General features: G+C 48.6%; 2 protein-coding genes across 5 annotated transcripts in view; both read right to left on the reverse strand.

The window, feature by feature from the left end:
- The window catches only part of LOC138350668 (uncharacterized), a 625,641-nt gene that overhangs the window by 299,754 nt on the left and 298,169 nt on the right, over nt 1-27,718 (reverse strand). The gene's annotated exons all lie outside the window — the stretch shown is intronic.
- Nucleotides 6,309-8,018, reverse strand: LOC138350515 (baculoviral IAP repeat-containing protein 8-like). The gene is made up of 3 exons (XM_069301531.1): nt 7,574-8,018; nt 7,282-7,446; nt 6,309-7,170 (listed from the first exon to the last, which is right to left on the reverse strand). Exons 1-3 carry the CDS (start codon nt 7,938-7,940, stop codon nt 6,485-6,487), a joined length of 1,218 nt encoding a protein of 405 aa, XP_069157632.1. The 5' UTR covers nt 7,941-8,018; the 3' UTR covers nt 6,309-6,484.

Genomic DNA, 27,718 nt, shown 5'->3' on the forward strand with positions numbered 1-27,718 from the left:
GCTATAGACTATGCACTCTGCACCAGACCCTGATTCCTAGAATTCCATATTTATCAAGAACTGTAAAAAAATTACTATCACAGGCCCTAAACAAATTTTGGAGACGGAACTTATATACTGGCGATATCTCTGACATACTAAAAATTGCAGAATTAGCACCACTCTATAAAGAAAGGAATAAAGCAAAGGCAAAAAATTATAGACCGATAGCACTAACATCACACATAAAAATGTTTGAAAGAGTGATAAGAAGTAATATCACAAAATACATGGATTCATAGCGTCTACATAACCCTGGACAACATGGTTTCAGATCAGGGCGCTCTTGCCTATCACAATTGCTGGACCACAATGACATGAACCATAGTGGTTCACTATTCACTGGACCACTATATTAAAAAAAATATGAAAACTGAAAGTACGTACAAAACTCAGTCAAATCATACCATAGAACGTAACAGCAATGTAAAAGATTTGTGTATAATCTTGGAAGACTTTATTTTTAAAGAACACAATAGAGTAGCCGTCACAGCTGGAATAAAAATGACAGGTTGGATAACAAGACCCTTTCACACTAGAGGTGCCGTACCAATGATGATACTCTTCAATACGCTGGTGATCTCTGGAGTGGAATACTGGTGCATAATGACAGCCCGTTTCAAAGCTGGAGAAATTGCTGACCTGGAGAGAGTGCAAAAACCTTTACTGGTAGAATATACTCAATAAACCATCTAAATTACTGCGACTGACTAAAATGCCTAAATCTGTATTCTTTAGAGCGCGGGCGGGAGAAATACATAATAAATCTACACATGGAAAATATTAGAGTGTCTGGTCCCAAATCTGCACACAGAAATAGCATCACACGAGACCAGGAGGCATGGCAGGATGTGAAGAACACCTCTGTTGATAAAACAGAGGTGCAATAGGTACTCTGTGGAGAACTCTACCAACATCAGAGGCCAGAGACTGTTCAACACGCTTCCACTAGTTGCATAATTGGCCGACCCCTCGCAGTGATCAAGAGAGAACTCGATAAACATCTCGAAATCAACCCCTGATCAACCAAGCTGTGATTCATACGTCAGGCTGCAAGCAGCCGCGTCCAACAGCCTGGTTGACCAGGCCATCAACCAGGAGGCCTGGTCATAGACCGGGCCGCGGGGATCACGACCCTGGAAACATTGCAAGGTAACCGCGAGGCAAGGTGGAACATCAACATTTCTTAAGGTTCTGTCAAACACATTTCTAATGTCTACACCGCGAGTTGTTTCCTGTAATGCCACAAAGTCCAACATCTCGTCTGTCACATTTACACCAGAGGAAACATAACGAACAAATATTACCAGTTGTGGGTTGTCTTGTGTGTCTGTTGATGAGTCAAGAGCTAAGCTGAATGCATCATAACTTGTTTATTCATTTTGCATTTAGCCTGCAACATGAACACTGACCTGAGAGATGCGCCTCTCTTTAGTATACTCACCTAGTTATGCTTGCGGGGGTTGAGCTCTGGCTCTTTGGTCCCCCCCCCCTTCGCAGCCGTCAATCAACTGGTGTACAGATTCCTGAACCTACTGGGCTCAATTATATATACATTTGAAACTGTGTATGGAGTCTGCCTCCACCACATCACTACTTAATGCATTCCATTTATTAACTACTCTGATACTGAAAAAAATTCTTTCTAGCGTCTCTGTGGCTCATTTGGGTACTAACTTTCCACCTGTGTCCCTTTGTTCGTATTCCACCCGTGCTAAAGAATTTGTCTTTGTCCACACTGTCAATTCCCCTTGAGAATTTTGTAGGTGGTTATCATGTTTCCCCTTACTCTTCTGTTTTCGAGGGACGTAAGGTTCAGCTCCCTTAGCCTTTCCTCGTAGCTCATACCTCTCAGTTCCGGGAAGAGTTTGGGGCCATACCGCTGAATCTTCTCTAACTTTGTCTAGTAATTAACTAGGTATGGACTTCAGGTTGGAGCTGCATATTCCAGGATTGGTCTGATATATGTGGTATACAGGGTCCTGGACGATTCCTTACACAAGTTTCTAAAGGCAGTTCTTATGTTTGCCAACCTAGCATATGCCGCTGATGATATCCTTTTGATGTGGGCCTCTAGGGACAGGTTCGGTGTTATTTCAACCCCCAGATCTTTCTCTCTCTATGACTCTTGCAGGATATCACCTCCCAGATGGTACCTTGTGTTCAGCCTCCTGCTCCCTTCACCTTATTCCATTACATTACATTTTCCGGAGTTGAACTTTAGTAGCCATTCTCTAGACCATTCCTCCATTTGTTCAGGTCGTTATATATAACGACCTGGAAATGATAAATTATACGAGTTTATACCCTACATTATACCTGTATAATGATAAATTATACAAGAGATAAAATTATACATTATATATTATCACATATATTTGTGATTAGTGTCACATGTTTATATAAGGCTGAGCTTTATGGCCACGTGTGACAGACCTCTTGTGTTAGTAACACTTGTAACCCGTATTGGCCGTGATAGTATGGTGACGGAATTGTTCATTGTCATGGTGGGAGACACGCACACTGTGGGAGCCCTGGTCATGGCGGGAGACACGCACACTGTGGGAGCCCTGGTCATGGCGGGAGACACGCACACTGTGGGAGCCCTGGTCATGGTGGGAGACACGCACACTGTGGGAGCCCTGGTCATGGTGGGAGACACGCACACTGTGGAAGCCCTGGTCATGGTGGGAGACACGCACACTGTGGGAGCCCTGCATGTCATGGTGGGAGACACGCACACTGTGAGAGCCCTGGTCATGGTGGGAGACACGCACACTGTGGGAGCCCTGGTCATGGTGGGAGACACGCACACTGTGGGAGCCCTGGTCATGGTGGGAGACACGCACACTGTGGGAGCCCTGGTCATGGTGGGAGACACGCACACTGTGGGAGCCCTGGTCATGGTGGGAGACACGCACACTGTGGGAGCCCTGGTCATGGTGGGAGACACGCACACTGTGGGAGCCCTGGTCATGGTGGGAGACACGCACACTGTGGGAGCCCTGGTCATGGTGGGAGACACGCACACTGTGGGAGCCCTGGTCATGGTGGGAGAAGTAGTAGGGTTGACACGCCACAGAACATTTTTTTTTTGGGGGGAAAAAAATGTTCTGTGGCGTGTCAAGGTTTTCAGGTGAATTTGGGGAGTCACAGATTGGAAAAAAATGTTCTGTGGCGTGTCAAGGTTTTCAGGTGAATTTGGGGAGTCACAGATTGGAAAAAATTACTTGTGGCGTGTCAATGTTTTGAGGTCCAATATCGTCTGTGTGAGCCAGGGTTTTCAGGTAAATTTTGTCAGTCACAGATTTTAGAAGTAAGGATTTCTTACGAGAAAAATAATTTCCGAGACATAGAAGTTTGTTAAGGCCTTATGGGACAAATTCAAGTAACGTATGTAGCTCTTTAGGGCTTCCAGGAGAACTCTACGGACATGTTTTACATGTTTTCAACTTACAAAATCGTCTATGTAAGCCTTAGTTATTCATATAAATTTAGAAAATCACCTGTGTAAGTCATGGTTTTCAAGTCTCGTACCTCACGCCCCCCTCCCTCCCCACTTACCTCGCAATCTGTCGCGTCACCTTTATTTACTTTACGCCCGGCCAGCTAGCCCTCTTATCTTATCTTCTCCATAATAATATCTGGACCGTCCCTCCTCTCTCTCTCTCTCCTTTCATTCAGTTCAACTATTTTCCAACATCGTATGTTTTCTCCTTTTCATTAAGCAAGTCAGTTTTACACAAATAAATCGTGTTAGTAAGCATGTTCTAGCTCACGTTCCCCCACCTTAGTCCCCTGTCGTATAATGAATACTATCATTCCAATCCCTCTAAAATTTAAAAATAATCATATTTCAAATGTAGTTCAATACAGTAATTTAGTTACCAAGCTCCAGCGCTTGTCCTCCGCCTTAGCTCTCTCTCGTATCTTCGTTAGTATCAGTCCAATTTCCCTGAAATTTTTACCCTCTGTATTTCGGGCACCGTAAATAAGATCAAAACAGTTACCAAGCTCCAGCTCTTGTCCTCCGCCTTAGCTCTCTCTCGTATCTTCGTAGTATCAGTCCAATTTCCCTGAAATTTCTACCCTCTGTATTTCGGGCACCGTAAATAAGATCAAAACAGTTACCAAGCTCCAGCTCTTGTCCTCCGCCTTAGCTCTCTCTCGTATCTTCGTAGTATCAGTCCAATTTCCCTGAAATTTCTACCCTCTGTATTTCGGGCACCGTAAATAAGATCAAAACAGTTACCAAGCTCCAGCTCTTGTCCTCCGCCTTAGCTCTCTCTCGTATCTTCGTTAGTATCAGTCCAATTTCCCTGAAATTTCTACCCTCTGTATTTCAGGCACCGTAAATAAGATCAAACCAGTTACCAAGCTCCAGCGCTTGTCCTCCGCCTTAGTTCTCTTTCGTATCTTTGTAAATAAACCATCAATTTCCCTTAAATTTTTACCCTCTGCATTTCAGACACCGTAAATAAAATCAAGTCAGTTATCGAGCTCCAGCTCTCGTCCCCGCCTTAATTCTTTTTCGTATCTTTGTAAATAACCCATCAATTTCCCTAAAATTAAAAGCAGACATACTTCAAAGTTAGTAAATAAGATCAAGTCAGTTACTGAGCTCCAGCTCTCGTCCCCCACCCTCTTCCACCCTCAAGTCTTTGTAAATAAACCATCAATTTCCCCGAAATTTTTACCCTCTGTATTTCAGACATAGTAAATATGATGAAAACAATTATAAAACTCTAGCTCTTGTCCTCTGTCCAAGTTCACTCCTGTAAATTCATTACTATCAATCCAAATCCCCCTGAGATTTAAACACCCAACTACATTTTCAGACATAGTAAATAAAAACCAGTTCAGTTATCAAGTTTCAACTCTTGTGCCCCAGCTTAGTTCATTTGTGCAAGTTCTTTATTTTCCAACTAAATCACCCTGAGATTTAAGATCGCCTTATTTTCTAACGTAGTAAAATTAATCTGGACATTAGCCTTAGATCATCAGACATAAATATATTCGATCAAGTCCGTCTCCAGCTTATCTCTTATCCGAGTATACACATAACCCCAACCTGTTTAATTATCTTTCACCCCCTCCCACCTTCCTCCATCTCATCCAAGTCTCATAAATTTAAATGTAGCTGTTAATTTGCGTTCTTTCCCCGTTCATAGCATATTCTCTGTAAGTTCAGATCTGTACTTAGTCTTACATATTCTCTACTTCTTTCCCATTTTATACAAGACTTAAACAACTATTACCGTCTCCTCTATCTTATTTAAACATGAGTCATATGTAAATATACCCGACTCTTTCCATCCATTACAAGTCCTAGCTTGTTCACCGCCCAACTCACTACGCTATTTCTACTCTACATGTTATAGCATGTTTTCCGCTCATCTTGGTACCAACCCTTACAATCTCTCTCTCTCTCATTCCTTTACATGTCTCAGCATGTTCGCCTCGCATCTTACTACGCTGTCTACTTTACATGTTGTAGCGTGTATTACTGTGTCCCATATCTTATTTAAACATGAGTCATATGTAAATATACCCGACTCCTTCCATCCATTACAAGTCCTAGCTTGTTCACCGCCCAACTCACTACACTGTCTACTTTACATGTTGTAGCATGTTTTCCGCACATCTTGATACCATCCCTTACAATCTCTCAATCCTTTACACATCCCAACTTTCAACCCTTTCTTACAATTTTCCTCCATCCCTCCGCTACATGTTCTTACCCGTTCATTACAGTCCACTACATATTCTCTAATCATCTCTGTACTAATTCTCAAAACTAGTTGTTTCTGTCATTTTAGTAAGTAAGTAAGTAGATCATCGTTATTAACAACGACAACAACAACAACAGTAACATTACTAATTCACAGTAAGTTACTACTGAGCATTTAGCAGTTATCCATTTTTTCAAAATAAGGTCAATATAAATCATTCTAAGACATCTTCGTACAATTAAAGATACTTGCTTGTGCACTAAGTCATTACTTACAGTAGCATCTTAAGGCATTGTTTTCGTAACTCAGTTTTATTAAACATACACCTTCATTAGTCAAAGAAAAACTTTTCAAGTCATTGTATTCAATATTTCCGTTAAACTTACTACATCATGTCATTATTCGGTTTCATAATTAAGTACTTGTTTCAGTCCTCCAATGTAATAAGCAAATTATTCTATTAAGGATAAAGAAATCTTATTTAGAAGAGACATTAAGTTTATTACAACATTTAACGCATACAAGTGTTTTTAGTAGTTATACAGGTATTCAAGAAATCATAAGTGTTCAAGAAGCAATTATATACAAGTGTTCTTAGTAGTTATACAGGTATTCATAAGTGTTCAAGAAGCAATCATATACAAGTGTTCTTAGTAGTTATACAAGTGTTCAAGAAAATCATATACAAGTGTTCTTAGTAGTTATACAAGTGTTCAAGAAGCAATTGGATTTATTATATATAAAATATTTCCTCTACAAATTGGACAGCATTTCAGAGCTAAAAGACAACCACTGCATGTCACCATATGTTTACATGGTAGTATTACAATATTTATATTTTTATCCATACAAACTCTGCATAAAATATCTTCTTCCCAAGATTGTTCTGTACAGTCCTTGTTTTCAACAGTGTTAGTACAAGTCTCCGGTAAAGTTTTCAATCCCAGATCTTCAAGCGTAGCTTCTTGTTCCTCTTTATCATCAACTGCTTCATAAATTAAGTCCCGTACCCGTAAATAAATATCTGTACCCTCTTGCATATACCTCAACACGATTTCTAGGCATCTACTTTGTATAATAAAAGGTAACAAATCTCTGGATTCCTTAAGATACTCACTTAAAGCATATCTTATACTCTCCACAGGTAATAATTTTTGATGAATCAGATGTTTGAACTTATCCATACCCTCCATTAAGATATTAATTAAATCATTGTCTATAGGTTTTATAGGTAATGGTATTGTCAATCTAGCATTCTTAACAAATTCCTTGCCCCTTGCAAGAATAATGTAAGCACATTCTGGACTACATCTCGCATGTAACGTCCAAGGATCATCTTCTGGTCTCCAATTTCGTATTCCACAGGCGCAGTGATAGCAGCAGACGTGGTCACTTATACCTGAAAACCATAAAACAATCCAGCATTATCTCGTTACTATCTTTTAACTAATATTCATTATTTCTTTACTTATAACTCTATTAAGTTTAAAATAGTTAAAACACTTCATACCACAGTAAAAAAAACCAGCTTCTGCCAGCTCATGAGAAGTTTGCTTGACGCTTCCAGGCCATGTCATATCAAATGTCTCTAGGCGAGATTTATAAGTTACCAATCCTGGATTCAGCGATTTCCTAAATTTGATCAATCCCAGATCTTCCTTAGGAGGAGCACCACCTAAAAAATATAACGTAGTTACGTAAATTATTCTTTAGAAGAATAAGAAGTATCTATTTAAGCAATCAAGTTTTGTACAGAGTATATAAGACTGGTATAAGAATACATCATAAGAATATATACTTACTACTACCACTTATTTTCTTATTTCCCAGTTCTATTTTATGGGAAACAAATTCCAGTCCATATTTGAAAGCTATCTCAGACACCTCTAAAGAAACATTGTCACTCCTCTCGCCTCTAATAAAGGCACAGTCTTGATTAATGATCTTATGACGTCTTCTGGGGGTATCACCAACAATCCATGCACCTACTATACAATAACAAAATGCACACAAACAGTAATCACTATTGCGAAGGTAATAGAACCCATCTTCAACTAAGTCAATAGGGTTTAACCACTTAATGGGCCAATCCACAAATGTTTGTAGTCTAACTCCTGCACATTTAAGGCTTTCTATACTGTAAAACTTCCTGGCACACAAAGGATCCATCGTGTGAGGGCAGCACTAACTATTAGAGTAGGATAAGCAAGTATATATATCCCTAAAATAAGTATCGTACATCGCTACATATTTAACGTTTCCCCATTTTTAATAGACAGTAATCTCCTCTAAATACTTCTCTATTTAAAAATCCTTAAAGTTTCATAATTAAATAAAGCTCTTATATAAATACTTAGTAAACTACTTTCATTATTTATTAGACTTATTAGAAAAATACATCACTTTGGCAATCTCGCTAAAAGTATACTGTTACGTCATTATTAGTAGCTGCCGTACATAATGATAGATATATATATATAATTTAGTAGTAAATTCTTATTTAATCTAATTAAAATATATGCTTAAAGCATCTATATCCTAAAATGAAATATACTATTAGTTATAATGTCATATATAATATCACTCTAAGGTAACAAAAATCCTTATTAATATATTCAAATAAGTGGTAACTTTTACATTTCCCCCAATATAAGAGCGCGGACCTCACATTAGGGATATTATTACGACTATCTGGATCGTATCTACTACCTTACGAGGAAGAAAATTCACCATGGATACTGTTCTGACAACTTGTCAGGGTTATTTAACCGACGATTCATTTTGTAATAATGAAACCTGTATTGTGTACGGAATGAACTGTATATCCTGTGTTCCCCGAGGAATGGCCCTAGACTTAGCCAAGAAATATTCGCATGCTGACGCTTATAATGTTCGCCGACCCTTGTACAGTCTTAAGAGATGTATCCCTGAAGATCGTCCAGTACCAGGAACAATTCATATCTCTAAAGGAGAAAATCTTCCGTATATTGTTGCTATAGCCACTCAATACGGTATTGGATTACCTATAGAAAGTAATAACATTGCTCAGGGAATTATAGAAAACTCAAAAGACAGAAACATGCTCTCTGGATTAAACGAAGATACATCCATTAATCGTCTCGTCTACTTCAAGAATGGTATGAAAGATTTATTTAACTTTATCAAGGGCTCTCCTCAAATTATGAGAGTTATAATACCAACAGGAATTGGGATTACATGTGTTCGAAGAGATAAAGTTTGGGAAAATACTTATCTTCCTGTTATTGAAGATATGTATAAACAGTTAAAACCCTACGGAGTGGAAGTTAAATTACTGTTTAACGAGGAGATTATGCAGAGGAAGAGCAAGTAACACTTGGCAACCTTTTGTGTGCGCAGTGTTTCTACGCGCAGCCTAAAGATGTATATATGCTTCCCCGGAGTGATCTCTTACGGTGTCCTCCTCTTCTTGGATGTCAGAAACTACTTCAAGCTTGGATATTCAAGGCTATGGAGATCAAGACTATTATTGGAGACTTTGCCTCCCTGTCCGTCTACAATAATCACGACTGTTTATTGTACGATCTTGATGCTACGAGTGTACAAATGTGTAAAATTGTGCAAGGATTGTGGGATCGTTACCCATATGCGAGATTACATCGCGAAAACTTTCCTTACAAAAACAGGGCTGTTGTATCTTATCGCAGTAACCCTGGCAGTATACATATTGGAGAACCACCTGAATTTAACAACAGGATGGATGAAGATCTCCATCTACCCCTTATTATTGGTTTAGTGACTCAGTTTGCTAGTAGACCTGCAACTTTACCAGCATATGAAAATCCTCCGTGTGAAGTACGAAGTTTAGATGAACATTTTTACGATGGACTTGAAAAAGATACAGAATATCAGAGATGGCGCTGGTTTGAAAATGCTCTGAAGGAAGCCCTTGTTTTCATTCTTAAAAGATGTGTTAAGAGAATTATTATTCCATATGGGTTTGGCATGTCAAGTTATTTGGACAACTGCGCAGTATGGGAAAGTAAATATTTGCCTAAACTTGAGAAAATAGGACAAAAACTACGAAAACGAGGTATTGTACTCTTCATAGTACGTCCTGAAAACATCGTTCCTCCTCAGTCATCCACCCACGGCATCTTTGAAAATAAGATTCCATACATTGCTGTTCTTCAAAATGGACCCACAACTAATGCTACTGATGCTGCTAGGACACCTGAAGATGATGCTACGCCTGCTACCGCTGATGCTAGTTCACCTTCTATCAACACTAAGTTGTCTGATACAATTAATTCAACACCTGTTAATGTTACTACGTCTGTTGATACTAATGTTACAATGTGTGTTAGTAGTAGTTTTACAAATTTAGAAGAGAAGATGGATTGGGAATAATAATGTCTGTAAATAATTTATACTTTGTACATTTTTACAAATTAAATACATTGTACATTTTTACACATTAAATAACAAAATAGAAACTCGTGTGTTTATTTTCTCCCTTTTTTAATGTCTAAATGTCAACTCTACTTTTCTGAGTATATAGGAAGAGGTACGAAACTTTTTCTGTCTTACTTCAAGATGGATTGTTCTATGTACATGCAAGTGAAGCTTAAGCGTTTGAATAAGTGTATTATAGATGCTGATTTTACTAGTGATAAAATTCTAAAACCTGGAGACTGTCTTGTCTACGATTCTCACAATTTATCTGGTGGATTTGCACAACTGTTATGGGAAAAATATCCTTACAGTAAAGTTTCCGAGTGTGAAGTGGTACAGAATAATATAACTCCTGGTGGTATAGTACTTGCTTTATCTCCAGAACCAGAAATAAAACCTCATATTATAGGACTTCAATACAGTAGCTCTAATGAAGATCTAGGATTACAGAAAGATATTATTAAACGTTGGAGTTTTAAATCTGCAATAAGACAAATTTGTTGTCAGGCAAGAAATAATAATTTAATCCAGCGTATAATTATTCCATATGGTATTGGGTTTAATGACGGAATAGGATGGAGTAAAGAAGAACAAGAAGAATGGGAGACACACTATTTTCCAGGACTAGCCCATTTAGCTTATGTTTTAAAGAATAATAAAAAAGAATTATTAATGGTTCGTATACCTCTTGGAGAAGATGTTACGGGGTCTGGGAGAGAGAAGAAACAAGTAGAGGGTGGATCTAATAAACGGAAGAGAATGTCATAGTTAAACTAGTAGATCTAAAATAACACATATAACTAATTTGGAAACTACAGCTAAGAGAGAGGGGCGGAGCGTAACAATCTCCGATGTGATAAGCTAGGTCGGGATATATCTTGACATAAACTCCCCATCTCGGTCCAGCAGTGAGAAGACATACTCGGATCGATGGCTGCTGTATACAGTAAGTGCTTATTGTATGATGTACTTACAGTACTCGTTATATTTGTTGTGATATAATTTTGCTTATTATTGAATATCTTTTAGTTTTGAAATATTATGATTATTTAATAGTCCCTGTGTTAAATATTGTATTTTTCTTTGTTTAAAGATCTACCCCATGTGATGGATGTGAAGAGTCTACCAGGGTTTGGAAGCATGCCTGATCTTGTGTCAGAAACTATATGGCAAAGTCCAGCTTCGACTGTTTTGTGGAAGAATATGCCCCTGGCGGAAAAACAGACTTATAAAGTGATGACACATACTGATAAATGTACGCATGAGAACATTGTTCCAGCTCTAGCAAAGTTTATTAGCAAAAGTGAAAATGTTTTAATGATACTGATTGGTCGTGATTTTATAAAGTTGAAAGAAGAACTTCCATTGATAAAATGTGACATAGTCTTATTTAGCTTAAAAGAGAGTGTTACAGATGTACTCAAGAAACATGAGAATTGTCAAGTGTTGTTGCTGACGAAAATTCCTAGTAAGGCCGAGATGAAGAAAATTTCTTTGTTATTTAAAGGCGATAAAATAATTTGCACTTTTAGACCTAAACCCCGTTTTAAATACATATTTCCAGAATTTGAAGAAGTGCCTATAGGATGTAACTTAAAGGATAAATTTTTTATAAGAAAATTTGTGGATGAAATTGGTTCTCCAAATGCTGCAAACTGGTTTATTAATAAGTTGAGTTCTGAAGAACGAGAAGTGTATACTATAATGAGCCAGGATGAACTGCAACAGCAGGTAAATAGTAAGACTGTGAAAGAGCTTAGTATTATTCACCCTAAAACGGAAGAAGATGAACATTGGAGTTTAATTGATCATATGGAGGAGAGCTTTCCATCGTTTCCGTTAAATTTAATAAAGATGAGACCAGAAATAGGATATCATACCCCCCAAAAGATAGAAATAGAGGCAGTGATGAGATTTATAGGACAGGACCCTGTACTTGGTGTTTTCTCTGGTATGGCCTTTATTGAAAATCTTATTAGGATAAGACATACTAATGTGGTACAAGCTACAGATAATTACTCGAATATGGGTGAGAGTAAGTGGATGGAGGTTGAACAAATGGATGCTGTAGAAGCAGTTAGGACTTATTGTAATGACAGAGAAGTACTTCTAATGTCCTGGCCTGAATTGATTTGTGATGATAATGTTTATAGCGATGCTTTCTATGTTTTAAAGGAATTTAAGGGACAAAAACTAATCTATTTTGGAGAAGGGGAAGGGGGATGCTGTGCATGTGATGGATTTTTTAACTTGCTGGATAGTGAGTTTCATTGTGTGAAATCAAATACATGTTTTACTTATAATTCTTTTATAAATTCAAATGTTTATTTCTATATAAGACTATAGTGTTTATGATTTCTTGAACACTTGTATAACTACTAAGAACACTTGTATATGATTTTCTTGAACACTTATGATTTTCTTGAATACCTGTATAACTACTAAGAACACTTGTATGCGTTAAATGTTGTAATAAACTTAATGTCTCTTCTAAATAAGATTTCTTTATCCTTAATAGAATAATTTGCTTATTACATTGGAGGACTGAAACAAGTACTTAATTATGAAACCGAATAATGACATGATGTAGTAAGTTTAACGGAAATATTGAATACAATGACTTGAAAAGTTTTCCTTTGACTAATGAAGGTGTATGTTTAATAAAACTGAGTTACGAAAACAATGCCTTAAGATGCTACTGTAAGTAATGACTTAGTGCACAAGCAAGTATCTTTAATTGTACGAAGATGTCTTAGAATGATTTATATTGACCTTATTTTGAAAATGGATAACTGCCAAATGCTCAGTAGTAACTTACTGTGAATTAGTAATGTTACTGTTGTTGTTGTTGTCGTTGTTAATAACGATGATCTACTTACTTACTTACTAAAATGACAGAAACAACTAGTTTTGAGAATTAGTACAGAGATGATTAGAGAATATGTAGTGGACTGTAATGAACGGGTAAGAACATGTAGCGGAGGGATGGAGGAAAATTGTAAGAAAGGGTTGAAAGTTGGGATGTGTAAAGGATTGAGAGATTGTAAGGGATGGTATCAAGATGTGCGGAAAACATGCTACAACATGTAAAGTAGACAGTGTAGTGAGTTGGGCGGTGAACAAGCTAGGACTTGTAATGGATGGAAGGAGTTGGGTATATTTACATATGACTCATGTTTAAATAAGATATGGGACACAGTAATACATGCTACAACATGTAAAGTAGACAGCGTAGTAAGATGCGAGGCGAACATGCTGAGACATGTAAAGGAATGAGAGAGAGATTGTAAGGGTTGGTACCAAGATGAGCGGAAAACATGCTATAACATGTAGAGTAGAAATAGCGTAGTGAGTTGGGCGGTGAACAAGCTAGGACTTGTAATGGATGGAAAGAGTCGGGTATATTTACATATGACTCATGTTTAAATAAGATAGAGGAGACGGTAATAGTTGTTTAAGTCTTGTATAAAATGGGAAAGAACTAGAGAATATGTAAGACTAAGTACAGATCTGAACTTACAGAAAATATGCTATGAACGGGGAAAGAACGCAAATTAACAGCTACATTTAAATTTATGAGACTTGGATGAGATGGAGGAAGGTGGGAGGGGGGTGAAAGATAATTAAACAGGTTGGGGTTATGTGTGTACTCGGATAAGAGATAAGCTGGAGACGGACTTGATCGAATATTTTTATGTCTGATGATCTAAGGCTAATGTCCAGATTAATTTTACTACGTTAGAAAATAAGGTGATCTTAAATCTCAGGGTGATTTAGTTGGAAAATAAAGAACTTGCACAAATGAACTAAGCTGGGGCACAAGAGTTGAAACTTGATAACTGAACTGGTTTTTATTTACTATGTCTGAAAATGTAGTTGGGTGTTTAAATCTCAGGGGGATTTGGACTGATAGTAATGAATTTACAGGAGTGAACTTGGACAGAGGACAAGAGCTAGAGTTTTATAATTGTTTTCATCATATTTACTATGTCCGAAATACAGAGGGTAAAAATTTCAGGGGAAAATTGATGGGTTATTTACAAAGATACGAGAGAGAACTAAGGTGGGGACGAGAGCTGGAGCTCAGTAACTGACTTGATCTTATTTACTAACTTTGAAGTATGTCTGCTTTTAATTTTAGGGAAATTGATGGGTTATTTACAAAGATACGAAGGAGAACTAAGGCGGGGACGAGAGCTGGAGCTCGATAACTGACTTGATTTTATTTACGGTGTCTGAAATACAGAGGGTAAAAATTTCAGGGAAATTGGACTGTTACTAACGATCTTGTATAAAACGAAATAAGGTGGGGGACAAGCGCTGGAGCACGATAACTGTTTTGATCTTATTTACGGAGCCTGAAATACAGAGGGTAAAAATTTTAGGGAAATTGGACTGTTACTAACGAAGATACGAGAGAGAGCTAAGGCGGAGGACAAGCGCTGGAGCTTGGTAACTGTTTTGATCTTATTTACGGAGCCTGAAATACAGAGGGTAAAAATTTCAGGGAAATTGGACTGTTACTAACGAAGATACGAGAGAGAGCTAAGGCGGAGGACAAGCGCTGGAGCTTGGTAACTAAATTACTGTATTGAACTACGTTTGAAATATGATTATTTTTAAATTTTAGAGGGATTGGAATGATAGTATTCATTATACGACAGGGGACTAAGGTGGGGGAACGTGAGCTAGAACTTGCTTACTAACACGATTTATTTGTGTAAAACTGACTTGCTTAATGAAAAGGAGCAAACATACGATGTTGGAAAATAGCTGAACTGAATGAAAGGAGAGAGAGAGAGGAGGGACGGTCCAGATATTATGGAGAAGATAAGATACGATATGATAAGAGGTAACCTGGCTGGCCGGGCCTAATGTAAATAAAGGTGACGCGAGAGATTGCGAGGTAAGGGGGGAGGGAGGGGGCGTGAGGTACGAGACCTGAAAAACCCTGGCTTACAAACACGAATTTCTAAATTTATATGAAAACTATGGCTTACACAGACGGATTTTGTAAGTTGAAAACAGGTAAAATATGTCCGTAGAGTTCTCCTTGAAATGCTGGCTCTTAAACACGAATTTGAATTTCTCCCATAAGAACTTTAACAAACTTCTAAGTCTCGGAAATTATTTTTCTCATAAGACTTTAACAAACTTCTAAAATCTCGGAAATTACTCACTCATAAGAAATCCTTACTTCCAAATTTGTGACTGTCCAAATTCACCTGAAAAACCCTGGCTCACACAGGGGAATTTCTAAATTTACCTGAAAACCCTGGCTCACACAGGGGAATCCTGAAAACCCTGGCTCACACAGGGGAATTTTCTCCCAGAAAAAAAAATTCCCCTGTGCGTTGCCATCCCTACTACTTGTGGGAGCACCCAGCGTGGGAGCCCTGGTCATGGTGGGAGACACACACTGTGGGAGCGCCCAGTGTGGGTGCCCTGGTCATGGTGGGAGACACACTGTGGGAGCGCCCAGCGTGGGGGCCCTGGTCATGGTGGGAGACACACACTGTGGGAGCGCCCAGCGTGTGGGCCCTGGTCATGGTGGGAGACATACACACTGTGGGAGCACCCAGCGTGGGAGCCCTGGTCATAGTGGGAGACATACACACTGTGGGAGCACCCAGCGTAGGAGCCCTGGTCATGGTGGGAGACATACACACTGTGGGAGCACCCAGCGTGGGAGCCCTGGTCATGGTGGGAGACACACACTGTGGGAGCGCCCAGCGTGGGAGCCCTGGTCATGGTGGGAGACACACACTGTGGGAGCGCCCAGCGTGGGGGCCCTGGTCATGGTGGGAGACACACACTGTGGGAGCGCCCAGCGTGGGTGCCCTGGTCATGGTGGGAGACACACTGTGGGAGCGCCCAGCGTGGGGGCCCTGGTCATGGTGGGAGACACACACTGTGGGAGCGCCCAGTGTGGGTGCCCTGGTCATGGTGGGAGACACACTGTGGGAGCGCCCAGCGTGGGGGCCCTGGTCATGGTGGGAGACACACACTGAGGGAGCGCCCAGCGTGTGGGCCCTGGTCATGGTGGGAGACATACACACTGTGGGAGCACCCAGCGTGGGAGCCCTGGTCATAGTGGGAGACATACACACTGTGGGAGCACCCAGCGTAGGAGCCCTGGTCATGGTGGGAGACATACACACTGTGGGAGCACCCAGCGTGGGAGCCCTGGTCATGGTGGGAGACACACACTGTGGGAGCGCCCAGCGTGGGAGCCCTGGTCATGGTGGGAGACACACACTGTGGGAGCGCCCAGTGTGGGTGCCCTGGTCATGGTGGGAGACACACTGTGGGAGCGCCCAGCGTGGGGGCCCTGGTCATGGTGGGAGACACACACTGTGGGAGCGCCCAGCGTGTGGGCCCTGGTCATGGTGGGAGACATACACACTGTGGGAGCACCCAGCGTGGGAGCCCTGGTCATAGTGGGAGACATACACACTGTGGGAGCACCCAGCGTAGGAGCCCTGGTCATGGTGGGAGACATACACACTGTGGGAGCACCCAGCGTGGGAGCCCTGGTCATGGTGGGAGACACACACTGTGGGAGCGCCCAGCGTGGGAGCCCTGGTCATGGTGGGAGACACACACTGTGGGAGCGCCCAGCGTGGGGGCCCTGGTCATGGTGGGAGACACACACTGTGGGAGCGCCCAGCGTGGGTGCCCTGGTCATGGTGGGAGACACACTGTGGGAGCGCCCAGCGTGGGGGCCCTGGTCATGGTGGGAGACACACACTGTGGGAGCGCCCAGTGTGGGTGCCCTGGTCATGGTGGGAGACACACTGTGGGAGCGCCCAGCGTGGGGGCCCTGGTCATGGTGGGAGACACACACTGAGGGAGCGCCCAGCGTGTGGGCCCTGGTCATGGTGGGAGACATACACACTGTGGGAGCACCCAGCGTGGGAGCCCTGGTCATAGTGGGAGACATACACACTGTGGGAGCACCCAGCGTAGGAGCCCTGGTCATGGTGGGAGACATACACACTGTGGGAGCACCCAGCGTGGGAGCCCTGGTCATGGTGGGAGACACACACTGTGGGAGCGCCCAGCGTGGGAGCCCTGGTCATGGTGGGAGACACACACTGTGGGAGCGCCCAGCGTGGGGGCCCTGGTCATGGTGGGAGACACACACTGTGGGAGCGCCCAGCGTGGGTGCCCTGGTCATGGTGGGAGACACACTGTGGGAGCGCCCAGCGTGGGGGCCCTGGTCATGGTGGGAGACACACACTGTGGGAGCGCCCAGCGTGTGGGCCCTGGTCATGGTGGGAGACATACACACTGTGGGAGCACCCAGCGTGGGAGCCCTGGTCATAGTGGGAGACATACACACTGTGGGAGCACCCAGCGTAGGAGCCCTGGTCATGGTGGGAGACATACACACTGTGGGAGCACCCAGCGTGGGAGCCCTGGTCATGGTGGGAGACACACACTGTGGGAGCGCCCAGCGTGGGAGCCCTGGTCATGGTGGGAGACACACACTGTGGGAGCGCCCAGCGTGGGGGCCCTGGTCATGGTGGGAGACACACACTGTGGGAGCGCCCAGCGTGGGGGCCCTGGTCATGGTGGGAGACATACACACTGTGGGAGCACCCAGCGTGGGAGCCCTGGTCATAGTGGGAGACATACACACTGTGGGAGCACCCAGCGTAGGAGCCCTGGTCATGGTGGGAGACATACACACTGTGGGAGCGCCCAGCGTGGGAGCCCTGGTCATAGTGGGAGACATACACACTGTGGGAGCACCCAGCGTGGGAGCCCTGGTCATGGTGGGAGACATACACACTGTGGGAGCGCCCAGCGGGGGAGCCCTGGTCATGGTGGGAGACCAACACACTGTGGGAGCGCCCAACGTGGGAGCGCCCAACGTGGGAGCGCCCAACGTGGGAGCCCTGGTCATGGTGGGAGCCATACACTGTGGAAGCGCCAAACGTGGGAGCCCTGGTCATAGTGGGAGACATACACACTATGGGAGCGCCCAACGTGGGAGCCCTGGTCATGGTGGGAGACATACACACTGTGGGAACGCCCAACGTTGGAGCCCTGGTCATGATGGGAGACATACACACTGCTGGAGCGCCCAACGTGGGAGCCCTGGTCATGGTGGGAGACATACACACTGTGGGAGCGCCCAACGTGGGAGCCCTGGTCATGGTGGGAGACATACACACTGTGGGAGCGCCCAGCGTGGGAGTCCTGGTCATGGTGGGAGACATACACACTGCTGGAGCGCCCAACGTGGGAGCCCTGGTCATGGTGGGAGACATACACACTGTGGGAGCGCCAAGCGTGGGAACGCTGGTCATGGTGGGAGACATACACACTGTGGGAGCCTAGTCAGGGTGGGAGACATACACACTGTGGGAGCTTGGTCATGGTTTGGAGACATACACACTGTGGGAGCCTGGTCATGATGGGAGACATACACACTGTGGGAGCCTGGTCATGGAGGGAGACATACACACTGTGGGAGGCCTAGTCATGGTGGGAGACATACACACTGTGGGAGCCTGGTCATGGTGGGAGACATACACACTGTGGGAGCCCTGGTGGGAGACATACACACTGTGGGAGCCTGGTCATGGTGGGAGACATACACACTGTGGAAGCCTGGTCATGGTGGGAGACATACACACTGTGGGAGCCTGGTCATGGTGGGAGACATACACACTGTGGGAGCCTGGTCATGGTGGGAGACAACACACTGTGGGAGCCTGGTCATGGTGGGAGACACACACTGTGGGAGCGCCCAGCGTGGGGGCCCTGGTCATGGTGGGAGACACACACTGTGGGAGCGCCCAGCGTGGGAGCCCTGGTCATGGTGGGAGACACACACTGTGGGAGCGCCCAGCGTGGGGGCCCTGGTCATGGTGGGAGACACACACTGTGGGAGCGCCCAGCGTGGGGGCCCTGGTCATGGTGGGAGACATACACACTGTGGGAGCACCCAGCGTGGGAGCCCTGGTCATAGTGGGAGACATACACACTGTGGGAGCACCCAGCGTAGGAGCCCTGGTCATGGTGGGAGACATACACACTGTGGGAGCACCCAGCGTGGGAGCCCTGGTCATGGTGGGAGACACACACTGTGGGAGCGCCCAGCGTGGGAGCCCTGGTCATGGTGGGAGACACACACTGTGGGAGCGCCCAGCGTGGGGGCCCTGGTCATGGTGGGAGACACACACTGTGGGAGCGCCCAGCGTGGGGGCCCTGGTCATGGTGGGAGACATACACACTGTGGGAGCACCCAGCGTGGGAGCCCTGGTCATGGTGGGAGACATACACACTGCTGGAGCGCCCAACGTGGGAGCCCTGGTCATGGTGGGAGACATACACACTGTGGGAGCGCCAAGCGTGGGAACGCTGGTCATGGTGGGAGACACACACTGTGGGAGCGCCCAGCGTGGGTGCCCTGGTCATGGTGGGAGACACACACTGTGGGAGCGCCCAGCGTGGGGGCCCTGGTCATGGTGGGAGACACACACTGTGGGAGCGCCCAGCGTGTGGGCCCTGGTCATGGTGGGAGAAATACACACTGTGGGAGCACCCAGCGTGGGAGCCCTGGTCATAGTGGGAGACATACACACTGTGGGAGCACCCAGCGTAGGAGCCCTGGTCATGGTGGGAGACATACACACTGTGGGAGCACCCAGCGTGGGAGCCCTGGTCATGGTGGGAGACACACACTGTGGGAGCGCCCAGCGTGGGAGCCCTGGTCATGGTGGGAGACACACACTGTGGGAGCGCCCAGCGTGGGGGCCCTGGTCATGGTGGGAGACACACACTGTGGGAGCGCCCAGCATGGGGGCCCTGGTCATGGTGGGAGACATACACACTGTGGGAGCACCCAGCGTGGGAGCCCTGGTCATTTTGGGAGACATACACACTGTGGGAGCACCCAGCGTAGGAGCCCTGGTCATGGTGGGAGACATACACACTGTGGGAGCGCCCAGCGTGGGAGCCCTGGTCATAGTGGGAGACATACACACTGTGGGAGCACCCAGCGTGGGAGCCCTGGTCATGGTGGGAGACATACACACTGTGGGAGCGCCCAGCGGGGGAGCCCTGGTCATGGTGGGAGACCAACACACTGTGGGAGCGCCCAACGTGGGAGCGCCCAACGTGGGAGCGCCCAACGTGGGAGCGCCCAACGTGGGAGCCCTGGTCATGGTGGGAGACATACACTGTGGAAGCGCCAAACGTGGGAGCCCTGGTCATAGTGGGAGACATACACACTATGGGAGCGCCCAACGTGGGAGCCCTGGTCATGGTGGGAGACATACACACTGTGGGAGCGCCCAACGTTGGAGCCCTGGTCATGATGGGAGACATACACACTGCTGGAGCGCCCAACGTGGGAGCCCTGGTCATGGTGGGAGACATACACACTGTGGGAGCGCCCAACGTGGGAGCCCTGGTCATGGTGGGAGACATACACACTGTGGGAGCGCCCAGCGTGGGAGTCCTGGTCATGGTGGGAGACATACACACTGCTGGAGCGCCCAACGTGGGAGCCCTGGTCATGGTGGGAGACATACACACTGTGGGAGCGCCAAGCGTGGGAACGCTGGTCATGGTGGGAGACATACACACTGTGGAAGCCTAGTCAGGGTGGGAGACATACACACTGTGGGAGCCCTGGTCATGGTTTGGAGACATACACACTGTGGGAGCCTGGTCATGATGGGAGACATACACACTGTGGGAGCCTGGTCATGGAGGGAGACATACACACTGTGGGAGGCCTGGTCATGGTGGGAGACATACACACTGTGGGAGCCTGGTCATGGTGGGAGACATACACACTGTGGGAGCCCTGGTGGGAGACATACACACTGTGGGAGCCTGGTCATGGTGGGAGACATACACACTGTGGAAGCCTGGTCATGGTGGGAGACATACACACTGTGGGAGCCTGGTCATGGTGGGAGACATACACACTGTGGGAGCCTGGTCATGGTGGGAGACAACACACTGTGGGAGCCTGGTCATGGTGGGAGACACACACTGTGGGAGCGCCCAGCGTGGGGGCCCTGGTCATGGTGGGAGACACACACTGTGGGAGCGCCCAGCGTGGGAGCCCTGGTCATGGTGGGAGACACACACTGTGGGAGCGCCCAGCGTGGGGGCCCTGGTCATGGTGGGAGACACACACTGTGGGAGCGCCCAGCGTGGGGGCCCTGGTCATGGTGGGAGACATACACACTGTGGGAGCACCCAGCGTGGGAGCCCTGGTCATAGTGGGAGACATACACACTGTGGGAGCACCCAGCGTAGGAGCCCTGGTCATGGTGGGAGACATACACACTGTGGGAGCACCCAGCGTGGGAGCCCTGGAAATGGTGGGAGACACACACTGTGGGAGCGCCCAGCGTGGGAGCCCTGGTCATGGTGGGAGACACACACTGTGGGAGCGCCCAGCGTGGGGGCCCTGGTCATGGTGGGAGACACACACTGTGGGAGCGCCCAGCGTGGGGGCCCAGGTCATGGTGGGAGACATACACACTGTGGGAGCACCCAGCGTGGGAGCCCTGGTCATAGTGGGAGACATACACACTGTGGGAGCACCCAGCGTAGGAGCCCTGGTCATGGTGGGAGACATACACACTGTGGGAGCGCCCAGCGTGGGAGCCCTGGTCATAGTGGGAGACATACACACTGTGGGAGCACCCAGCGTGGGAGCCCTGGTCATGGTGGGAGACATACACACTGTGGGAGCGCCCAGCGGGGGAGCCCTGGTCATGGTGGGAGACCAACACACTGTGGGAGCGCCCAACGTGGGAGCGCCCAACGTGGGAGCGCCCAACGTGGGAGCCCTGGTCATGGTGGGAGACATACACTGTGGAAGCGCCAAACGTGGGAGCCCTGGTCATAGTGGGAGACATACACACTATGGGAGCGCCCAACGTGGGAGCCCTGCTCATGGTGGGAGACATACACACTGTGGGAGCGCCCAACGTTGGAGCCCTGGTCATGATGGGAGACATACACACTGCTGGAGCGCCCAACGTGGGAGCCCTGGTCATGGTGGGAGACATACACACTGTGGGAGCGCCCAACGTGGGAGCCCTGGTCATGGTGGGAGACATACACACTGTGGGAGCGCCCAGCGTGGGAGTCCTGGTCATGGTGGGAGACATACACACTGCTGGAGCGCCCAACGTGGGAGCCCTGGTCATGGTGGGAGACATACACACTGTGGGAGCGCCAAGCGTGGGAACGCTGGTCATGGTGGGAGACATACACACTGTGGGAGCCTAGTCAGGGTGGGAGACATACACACTGTGGGAGCTTGGTCATGGTTTGGAGACATACACACTGTGGGAGCCTGGTCATGATGGGAGACATACACACTGTGGGAGCCTGGTCATGGAGGGAGACATACACACTGTGGGAGGCCTGGTCATGGTGGGAGACATACACACTGTGGGAGCCTGGTCATGGTGGGAGACATACACACTGTGGGAGCCCTGGTGGGAGACATACACACTGTGGGAGCCTGGTCATGGTGGGAGACATACACACTGTGGAAGCCTGGTCATGGTGGGAGACATACACACTGTGGGAGCCTGGTCATGGTGGGAGACATACACACTGTGGGAGCCTGGTCATGGTGGGAGACAACACACTGTGGGAGCCTGGTCATGGTGGGAGACATACACACTGTGGGAGCGCCCAACGTGGGAGCCCTGGTCATGGTGGGAGACATACACACTGTGGGAGCGCCCAGCGTGGGAGCCTGGTCATGGTGGGAGACATACACACTGTGGGAGCGCCAAGCGTGGGAGCCTGGTCATGGTGGAAGACATACACACTGTGGGAGCGCCCAGCGTGGGAGCCCTGGTTATGGTGGGAGACATACACACTGTGGGAGCGCCCAGCGTGGGATCCCTTGTTATAGTGGGAGACATACCCACTGTGGGATCGCCCAACGTGGGAGCCCTGGTCATGGTGGGAGACATACACACTGTGGGAGCGCCCAACCTGGGAGCCCTGGTCATGGTGGGAGACATACACACTGTGGGAGCGCCCAACGTGGGAGCCCTGGTCATGGTGGGAGACACACACTGTGGGAGCGCCCAGCGTGGGAGCCCTGGTCATGGTGGGAGACATACACACTGCTGGAGCGCCCAACGTGGGAGCCCTGGTCATGGTGGGAGACATACACACTGTGGGAGCGCCCAGCGTGGGAGCCCTGGTCATGGTGGGAGCCATACATATTGTGGGAGCGCCCAGCGTGGGAGCCCTGGTCATGGTGGGAGACATACACACTGTTAGAGCGCCTAGCGTGGGAGCCCTGGTCATGGTGGGAGACATACACACTGTGGGAGCGCCCAGCGTGGGAGCCCTGGTCATGGTGGGAGACATACACACTGTGGGAGTGCCCAGAGTGGGAGCCCTGGTCATTGTGGGAGACATACACACTGTGGGAGCCCTGGTCATGGTGGGAGCCATACATATTATGGGAGCGCCCAGCGTGGGAGCCCTGGTCATGGTGGAGACATACACACTGTGGGAGCGCCCAGCGTGGGAGCCCTGGTCATGGTGGGACACATACACACTGTGGGAGCCCTGGTCATAGTAGGAGACATACACACTGTGGGAGCACTCAGCGCGGGAGCCCTGGTCATGGTGGGAGACATACACACTGTGGGGGCCCTGGTTATGGTAGGAGACATACACACTGTGGGAACGCCCAGCGTGGGAGCCCTGGTCATGGTGTGAGACATGCTCACTTGGGGAGCGCCCAGCGTGGGAGCCCTGCTCATGGTGCGAGACATACACACAGTGGGAGCGCTCAGCGTGGGAGCCCTGGCCATGGTGGGAGACATACACTCTGTGGGAGCGCCCTGCGTGGGAACCCTGGTCATGGTGGGAGACATACACACTGTGGGAGCTCCCAACGTGGGTGCCCTGGTCATGGTGGGAGACATAAACTGTGGAAGCGCCCAACGTGGAGCCCTGGTCATGGTAGGAGACATACACACTGTGGGAGCGCCCAACGTGGGAGCCCTGGTCTTGGTGGGAGACATACACACTGTGGGAGCGCCCACCGTGGGAGCCCTGGTCATGGTGGGAGACATACACACTGTGGGAGCGCCCAACGTGGGAGCCCTGGTCATGGTGGGAGACATACACACTGTGGGAGCGCCCAGCGTGGGAGCCCTGGTCATGGTGGGAGACATACACACTGCGGGAGCGCCAAGCATGGGAGCCCTGGTCATGGTGGGAGACATACACACTGTGGGAGCCTAGTCAGGGTGGGAGAAATACACACTGTGGGAGCTTGGTCATGGTGGGAGACATACACACTGTGGGAGCCTGGTCATAATGGGAGACATACACACTGTGGGAGCCTGGTCATGGTGGGAGACATACACACTGTGGGAGCGCCGAGCGTGGGAGCCTGGTCATGGTGGAAGACATACACACTGTGGGAGCGCCCAGCGTGGGAGCCCTGGTTATGGTGGGAGACATACACACTGTGGGAACGCCCAGCGTGGGAGCCGTGTTCATGGTGGGAGACATACACACTGTGGGAGCGCCCAGCATGGGAGACCTGGTCATGGTGGGAGACATACACACTGTGGGAGCGCCCAACGTGGTAGCCCTGGTCATGGAGGGAGACATACACACTGTGGGAACGCCCAGCGTGGGAGCGCTGGTCATGGTGGGAGACATAAACACTGTGGGAGTGCCCAGCGTGGGAGCCCTGGTCATGGTGGGAGACATACACACTGTGGGAGCGCCCAGCGTGGGAGCCCTGGTCATGGTGGGAGACATACACACTGTGGGAGTGCCCAGCGTGGGAGCCCTGGTCATGGTGGGAGACATACACACTGTGGGAGTGCCCAGCGTGGGAGCCCTGGTCATGGTGGAGACATACACACTGTGGGAGTGCCCAGCGTGGGAGCCCTGGTCATGGTGGGAGACATACACACTGTGGGAGTGCCCAGCGTGGGAGCCCTGGTCATGGTGGGAGACATACACACTGTGGGAGTGCCCAGCGTGGGAGCCCTGGTCATGGTGGGAGACATACACACTGTGGGAGCGCCCAGCGTGGGAGCCCTGGTCATGGTGGGAGACATACACACTGTGGGAGTGCCCAGCGTGGGAGCCCTGGTCATGGTGGAGACATACACACTGTGGGAGCCCTGGTCATTGTGGGAGACATTCACACTGTGGGAGCCCTGGTCATGGTGGGAGCCATACATATTATGGGAGCGCCCAGCGTGGGAGCCCTGGTCATGGTGGAGACATACACACTGTGGGAGCGCCCAGCGTGGGAGCCCTGGTCATGGTGGGAGACATACACACTGTGGGAGCGCCCAGCGTGGGAGCCCTGGTCATGGTGGGAGACATACACACTGTGGGAGCCCTGGTCATGGTAGGAGACATACACACTGTGGGAGCACCCAGCGTGGGAGCCCTGGTCATTGTGGGAGACATACACACTATGGGAGCCCTGGTCATGGTAGGAGACATACACACTGTGGGAGCACCCAGCGTGGAAGCCCTGGTCATGGTGTGAGACATACACACTGTGGGAGCGCCCAGCGCGGGAGCCCTGGTCATGGTGGGAGACATACACACTGTGGGAGCCCGGGTCATGGTAGGAGACATACACACTGTGGGAACGCCCAGCGTGGGAGCCCTGGTCATAGTGTGAGACATACACACTGTGGGAGCGCCCAGCGTGGGAGCCCTGGTCATGGTGTGAGACATACACACTGTGGGAGCGCCCAGCGAGGGTGCCCTGGTCATGGTGTGAGACATACACACACTGTGGGAGTGCCCAGGGTGGGAGCCCAGGTCATTGTGGATGACATACACACTGTGGGAGCGCCGGTCATGGTGGGAGACATTCACACTGTGGGAGCGCCCAGCGTGGGAGCCCTGGACATAGTGCGAGACATACACACAGTGGGTGCGCTCAGCGTGGGAGCCCTGCTCATGGTGGGAGACATACACACTGTGGGAGCGCCCTGCGTGGGAACCCTGGTCATGGTGGGAGACATACACACTGTGGGAGCGCCCAGCGTGGGAGCCCTAGTCATTGTGGGAGACATACACACTGTGAGAGCCCCCAACGTGGGAGCTCTGGTCATGGTGGAAGACATACACACTGTGGGAGCACCCAGCATGGGAGCCCTGGTCATAGTGGGAGACATACATACTGTGGGAGCACCCAGCGTGGGAGCCCTGGTCATGATGGGAGACATACACACTGCGGGAGCCTGGTCATGGTGGGAGACATACACACTGTGGGAGGCCTGGTCATGGTGGGAGACATACACACTGTAGGAGCCCTGGTCATGGGGGGAGACATACACACTGTGGGAGCCTGGTCATAGTGGGAGACGTATACACTGTGGGAGCCCTGGTCATTGTGGGAGACATACACACTGCTGGAGCGCCCAAAGTGGGAGCCCTGGTCATGGTGGGAGACATACACACTGTGGGAGCGCCCAGCGTGGGAACCCTGTTCATGATGGGAGACATACACACTGTGTGAGCGCCCAACGTGGGAGCCCTGGTCATGGTGGGAGACATACACACTGTGGGAGGCCTGGTCATGGTGGGAGCCATACACACAGTGGGAGCGCCCAGCGTGGGAGCCCTGGTCATGGTGGGAGACATACACACTGTGGGAGCGCCCAGCGTGGGAGCCCTGGTCATGGTGGGAGACATACACACAGTGGGAGAGCCCAGCGTGGGAGCCCTGGTCATGGTGGGAGACATACACACTGTGGGAGCGCCCAGCGTGGGAGCCCTGGTCATGGTGGGAGACATACACACTGTGAGAGCGCCCAGCGTGGGAGCCCTGGTCATGGTGGGAGACATGCACACTGTGGGAGCGCCCAGCGTGGGAGCCCTGGTCATGGTGGGAGACATGCACACTGTGGGAGCGCCCAGCGTGGGAGCCCTGGTCATGGTGGGAGACATACACACTGTGGGAGCCCTGGTCATGGTGGGAGCCATACATATTGTGGGAGCGCAGAGCGTGGGAGCCCTGGTCATGGTGGAGACATACACACTGTGGGAGCGCCCAGCGTGGGAGCCCTGGTCATGGTGGGAGACATACACACTGTGGGAGCCCTGGTCATGGTAGGAGACATACACACTGTTGGAGCACCCAGCGTGGGAGCCCTGGTCATGGTGGGAGACATACACACTGTGGGAGCCCTGGTCATGGTGGAGACATACACACTGTGGGAGCACCCAGCGTGGGAGCCCTGGTCATGGTGTGAGACATACACACTGTGGGAGCTCACAGCGTGGGAGTCCTGGACATGGTGTGAGACATACACACACTGTGGGAGCGCCCTGCGTGGGAGCCCTGGTCATGGTGGAAGACATACACACTGTGGGAGCGCTCAGCGTGGGAGCCCTGGTCATGGTGGGAGACATACACACTGTGGGAGCGTCCTGCGTGGGAACCCTGGTCATGGTGGGAGACATACACACTGTGGGAGCGCCCAGCGTGGGAGCCCTAGTCA

The sequence above is a fragment of the Procambarus clarkii genome, chromosome 46 (genome assembly GCF_040958095.1).
Source record: "Procambarus clarkii isolate CNS0578487 chromosome 46, FALCON_Pclarkii_2.0, whole genome shotgun sequence".
Classification (NCBI taxonomy): Eukaryota; Metazoa; Arthropoda; class Malacostraca; order Decapoda; family Cambaridae; genus Procambarus; species Procambarus clarkii.

What these genes read in the sequence shown, in the direction of transcription:
- LOC138350515 (XM_069301531.1), bottom strand. Translation starts at nt 7,940, where the DNA reads ATGGATCCTTTGTGTGCCAGGAAGTTTTACAGTATAGAAAGCCTTAAA. An exon ending in TAAGAAAATAAGTGGTAGTA is followed by an intron (nt 7,447 to 7,573) that starts GTAAGTATATAT and finishes TATATTTTTTAG; the next exon opens with GTGGTGCTCCTCCTAAGGAA. An exon ending in AGCTGGTTTTTTTTACTGTG is followed by an intron (nt 7,171 to 7,281) that starts GTATGAAGTGTT and finishes TATGGTTTTCAG; the next exon opens with GTATAAGTGACCACGTCTGC.